General features: G+C 38.0%; 1 protein-coding gene across 2 annotated transcripts; it reads left to right on the forward strand.

The window, feature by feature from the left end:
- Positions 1-1,360: 1,360 nt before the first annotated feature.
- LOC129571341 (Kv channel-interacting protein 1-like) lies at positions 1,361-5,312 on the forward strand. 2 transcript variants are annotated; one of them, XM_055451132.1, is made up of 6 exons: positions 1,361-1,671; positions 2,233-2,667; positions 2,935-3,004; positions 3,120-3,190; positions 3,374-3,568; positions 4,201-5,312. In XM_055451132.1, exons 2-6 carry the CDS (start codon positions 2,503-2,505, stop codon positions 4,327-4,329), a joined length of 630 nt encoding a protein of 209 aa, XP_055307107.1. In that variant the 5' UTR covers positions 1,361-1,671; positions 2,233-2,502; the 3' UTR covers positions 4,330-5,312. The 2 variants fall into 2 exon arrangements, with proteins under 2 accessions (XP_055307107.1, XP_055307108.1); XM_055451133.1 differs by lacking the exon at positions 1,361-1,671 and having other exon boundaries at positions 1,678-2,667.
- Positions 5,313-5,482: the final 170 nt, after the last annotated feature.

Genomic DNA, 5,482 nt, shown 5'->3' on the forward strand with positions numbered 1-5,482 from the left:
AGAAGAAGAAGTGGTAGAAGCAGAAGAAATCATAAATGTATCTTCTTATCTAATATAAATTTATTAGTCCATAAAATCGTTCGCTGTTCGCAATAATGAAAACCGCCAATCCGACACACGGCTATGTCTCTTTCTCCGTGCGTTTTCGGTTTTAGTGCGAGAATGTGGCACCAACTTGTAACAAAAACCGCCATCGTTTTCGCAGTGTATCATTCTTTGAAATGCTCGAACGACGACTACGACGATGATGGCGGTGGCAGTGGTGGCGGCAATGATATATTCATCGTTCCAAGCATATTTCAGCGTGCAAAAACTCTCTTTCTCGTAGAGCAGCCGAAGTAGCAGCGGTTGCAACACATTGTAATACATTTTAGCCAAAATCAAAATGAAAACAACTTGAATTGGTAGTTGGTGATGTGCGTGCGTGCTCACGCGCACAATCCAAAAATTGCTGCTATACTCCCATACATATTAAAGCTCATTTAAATGAATAAAAACCGCTTATTCGTATCATTCGTTGTTTTGCTTGATTGTTGTGTGTCTGCGTGCGTTTATTCGTTCGTTCGTTCGTTTTCTTGTAGCGAAATGCTTTGCGTTCAGCAACATCAGCATGGGCTGCTGCTGCTGTTACATTACAATTGACATAGGCAGGCATCCAGGTGAGCATTCCCTTTTCGGCCGATTGCCATCATGCATGCTTAATATCAACGAAATTACTCGCCTCAACACAATTCAACTCAACGCTCGCACTGCGCGATCTCGCACTCTCGTTCACATAGATTGCCAAACAGTTAAACATTTTGGCAGCGAGAGCACGTTTCAATTTCGTTTCGTTCTTCGTCCTTTTGCAACTGATTCATTTTCCACTTCCTGCCTGCCGCCACAGCGCGCACTCTCTCCGCTTTGCCCCGCATCCCCCTCGCATTCGGACAATAGAGACACAAAGTTAGTAGTTGCTGTCATATTGCACATTTTTGCGCGCTCCTGAGAACATTACCAACAGCATTCGCACACTGATATATATACACACACAATCACATCAAGCGTCATGGAGACGAACGACAGCTCGATGGTTTGTTTTCGCTTCCTGTGTTTCGAATACGCATAAACATGGAGTCTTGAAACGGATCTGTGATGCATGTGTATATGTGTGCGCGGGTGGGTATGTGTGCCTATGTGCTACACCACTGATAACAACAACAAGACAAAAAATATACGACTAAAGCTCAAACTCAAACAGCGAACCCCTACAACACACAACCAATCTCTCTCTCGCGCGCGCTCACTCGCTCGTTCGCTTACAACTTTGTACCCCATATTTATTATCAGCACGAAAATGATTTTTGGGATGCTTACAACCATCCAGTTACCGTAATACCATCGACTCAGTCGCACATCGATTCTCCGAACGAACGCGTCCCCTCGAAATAGAAACGACGATACATACCACCGAAACCGAACTCCGTGCCAAAAACAAGCAAGAAGAAAAAATGTGATTCAATTTTTATTTTCACAACATTTTTCCAAACCAAGTTTTCTATTCCCTACACAAAACCAAAGAAAAAAAAACGAAAACGAAGAAGACTGTGAGCAATATTCTTATTTTATTTTCTGATTCGGATATTTCACGTGAAGCAATTGGATTGGTTCGTTTGAAGAAAATTATTTTCGGTGAGTTACAAGAATATAAAAGCGTTTGTTTGTGAGCGTGTGGCCAAAACATTTTTTCTTTGTTGGAAAATCGGAAATTTGTTCCTTTTTCTACTCTTTCTTTCGATAAACTGTTAAGCTCAAACGGGATTCTTTCTGAAGCTTTTGAAGAGCGAATAAAACGAAATGAGTCCCGAGAGCTTTAAATCAGTTTCAAAACAAGTGACAAAGTTATCACTCACCTTCTTCATTCATTCCATTCAACATCAACAACAACAAAAAGAAATTATTTGAGCGTCAGCTTTTTTGGCTCCTTTGACAACTTCAATTTTCACTTCTATTTTTCTTTCGTTGCTTGTACTTTCACCTTACACTTGTTTGAATTTCGTGATGTATTTGTGTGCGTGTGTTTGAATGTGAGCTTTTGTGTCGTGTGTTTATGAACAAAGTTGATTGAGCTTAATATCAGCAATGCGTCGCGTGCGTAAAAAAATATTTTAGGCACTTATTCGCTTGTTTGAAAACAAACAAAAATGATAATGAATGTGTGTGCATGTTTCTTAAAATGGTTCTCTTCGGCAGCTTGTAGAAAACTGAGATGTGTCTAGCGTTTGCCGACGGGTATTGTTTCAAAACTACGGAAAAAAGCGGCAACGATAATCAATAAAAAGAATTGTTGGTGAGGAGTGAGCATAAAGGAGAGAAAGAGAGGGTGGAAGAGAGAATCTGTGTGAGTGAAGCACAAAATCCATCGAACGAGCAATCGACCGACCGACCGAGAGAAAAAGGAATATTAACGGTGAACGTGTAACGTGTAACGTGTAACGTGAAGCAAAATAAAAGGCAGCAGCCATGGCAACGCCTCCTGATAGTCCAATTGAAGAGGAAGTCGTTCTGTTCGAACTAGAACCATCAGCCCGAACACCCAAACCAATCCCTGTTGCCTTAGAAGATCTGTGTCGGCTTACCAAATTCACACGTCAAGAAATTCGAGTGATGTACCGCGGATTCAAAACGGTAGCGCACCATTTTCTTACATCTTATTCAGAAGTTTTCTATTTGGTGTGCATTTCGGTGTTGTTTTTTCTTCATTTCGTTCATTCATTCGTTCCTACATTTTGGTCTTGAACATTTGTTCGTCTACACTTTTGTTTCGTACAATTCAACGAAAAGCATTTATTCTATCACCTCCATTATCGTGGCGTGAAGCGCGTGAGAAAGGAAAGAAGAAAAAAAACAAAATAACACACCAAATGGTTCGTTATTCATTGATTTTTCATTTAGGAATGTCCGGAAGGTATTGTACACGAAGACTGTTTCAAAGATATTTATGCGAAATTCTTCCCACATGGAAGTAAGTATTGTGTGTTACTTCATTCGGTTGTTCACAGCAATCTGCTTCTCCGTCCGACGAAAATAATATAGTACCCATATAAAAACGCATTCTCTCATTCTTGTCAATTATTTAGATTCAAGTATTTATGCACATTACGTGTTCAGAGCATTCGATGTGAACAGCAATGGCGCCATCAGCTTCCGAGTAAGTGAACCCCCGTTCGCTAGTTGTTATTTTTTTTCGCAATCTCTATCTGTCTCAATCGCACTGGTTTTTGTTGTTGTTGTTGTTGTTGTTGTTATTAGTGTAGCAATTCAATTCAATTTGTCATTGTTTGATTTCGTGTTCGTTTTATTTTCTCTTTCTTTGTGTGAATTTCGAATGCAGGATTTGCTCGTGACATTGTCAACACTATTGCGTGGTTCAGTGTACGAACGGCTTCGTTGGACATTTAAATTGTATGACATCAACGGTGATGGGTGCATTGGACGCAACGAACTAGGCAAATTGATTTATGCCGTTCATGAATTGATGGGACGCCGACCGCATCAGCCCGATGACGATCGAAAAGCCCGCGAACAGGTACGACACACGAAGACCAAAGAGAATGAGAGAAGTGCACAGAACAAAACAAAAATCGAAAGTGCTTATCACATGATTTATCAATATCGAATCGAATTTCACGCTTTTTTCTCATTTTGGCGCTGTTCTCTCTCTCTCTCTCTCTCTCTCCCTATCACTCACTTTTTATTCCCATTGACGATGTTTATCATATTAATTAAGAAATTAATATGCACCTTTAACTGGGTCAATTTTCATTTCGGTATTCTTTTTCTGTTCGTTCACTTTTTTGTTGTAAATTTTCCACTCGCTTTGAATTGCCTATACAAGGATTTATTTCAAAATTGAACTTTTCTTTCGCATGTTGTCTCAACGGGTTTGCTCATATTTCCCTTTTTTCCACTTCTTCATTTTTGTTACGGATTCATTTTTAAAGTACGTCGCAGAGAGACAAACTTACATGTTTCCCTCATTTTCCGAATTTCCCCGAATTTTAACTCGATTCTATTTTTATCACGGCACTTTATTTTCGGTTTCATCATTTGTACCATTGTTTTTCTAACATTTTCCCATATTTCAATTTTCATATCATCAGACAAAATTTTTACCATCAAATTAATTAAAATCTCATGTTTTTGTTGGTGTTCTTGCAGGTGGATCGAATCTTTCGTAAATATGATTTAAATCAGGACGGCGTCATAACATTGGAGGAATTTTTAGAGGCATGCTTAAAAGACAGTGTCATCATTGATTCCATTCAGATGTTCGATAAGGATTTTTAGATAAAACAAGAGAACAAAACCAAAATTTTGTCCGTGTGTTCAAGTCAACGTCAGCGTGTAACGCCTTCAAATATCGCCGTTTGAAGTTTTAGTGGTTGCGTTGTCAATAGCAACAACACCAACGAGTTGTAAGACTCTTATGTTTTTCGAAGAGTTGAAACATAACCAGGAAGCAAAAAGAGAGAACAATTCATAAAATACCGAAAAAAATACGCGCAGCGCAGATAACATCACAACACAACACAGTACTCAAAGTTGAAGTATTTTTTAAACGGTTAATTTTAAGTAATAAGGAAGTCATTTGAGCAATATAATGAAAGAAAAAAAACAAGAAAGAATGAAAAAGAGTGAAGGAATATAAATAGCCGGAATAAGATGAAAAAAAAACAAAGCCGATGTTGTTCACATGACAATGTGTTGTTTAGTAGAGCGAACGCGCGCGACTATGAATTCATTAAAAGCTAATTAAATCGTTAATGACTGCAAGTGACACGTATTAGGCCTAAATGAAGATGCGCCTACCTTGTTATAATCATATAGTCTGTTGTTTTATCAAAGAGGCAGAAAAAAAGCAGAGAAGCGAATAACAAAGGGGAGCGAATCATTAAAAAAAAGAAAGAAAGAAACTGAATAGTAGAGTAAATAATTGTGAGAGTTTAAGCAATCTTCGTCATAAATTTAAACAACGTATTAATTAAATGAAATTGTATCTATCAAAACTAAAATCGATGTCAAAATTGATAAGAAGAAGAAGAACCAAAAGAGAAAAAACCTAACCAAATTCGACGTGAATAAATGTTCATTGTAGTTGTTAAGTGACGATGTAGCATAAGGATATACAAAATTCAGGAAAAATAAATAGACAATGTTTCGGAAAGAAGGACAAAACGAAAACTAAATAAAAAGAATTACATTGGTAATCCCGAACTTTTCCGTACCGTTGGCCTGCGTTGTCCGTAGGTACTTTTGGTTATTTTTTCTGAGGTTTCATTTTTTGGAGAAAAAATAAGATTCTGAAAGTTTCATCTTGATCGCATCTACAGAAGTTTGGTTTTTGGCCCTCAATTTTTTCCAAGAAAATTTCGACAAAAATTGAGGACAAAAAATAAATCAAACTTCTGCAAATGCGATCAACATGAAACTTTCAGAATCT

This window comes from Sitodiplosis mosellana, unplaced genomic scaffold, assembly GCF_009176505.1.
Source record: "Sitodiplosis mosellana isolate CC-2019 unplaced genomic scaffold, AAFC_SMos_1.0 Smas_scaffold_2049, whole genome shotgun sequence".
In the NCBI taxonomy this organism is placed as follows: Eukaryota; Metazoa; Arthropoda; class Insecta; order Diptera; family Cecidomyiidae; genus Sitodiplosis; species Sitodiplosis mosellana.

Bases quoted from the DNA above. Each gene is read 5' to 3' on its own strand.
- LOC129571341 (XM_055451132.1), top strand. From the start codon at position 2,503: ATGGCAACGCCTCCTGATAGTCCAATTGAAGAGGAAGTCGTTCTGTTC. The intron at 2,668-2,934 runs GTAGCGCACCAT...TTTTTCATTTAG, and splicing joins TGTACCGCGGATTCAAAACG to GAATGTCCGGAAGGTATTGT. The intron at 3,005-3,119 runs GTAAGTATTGTG...TCAATTATTTAG, and splicing joins GAAATTCTTCCCACATGGAA to ATTCAAGTATTTATGCACAT.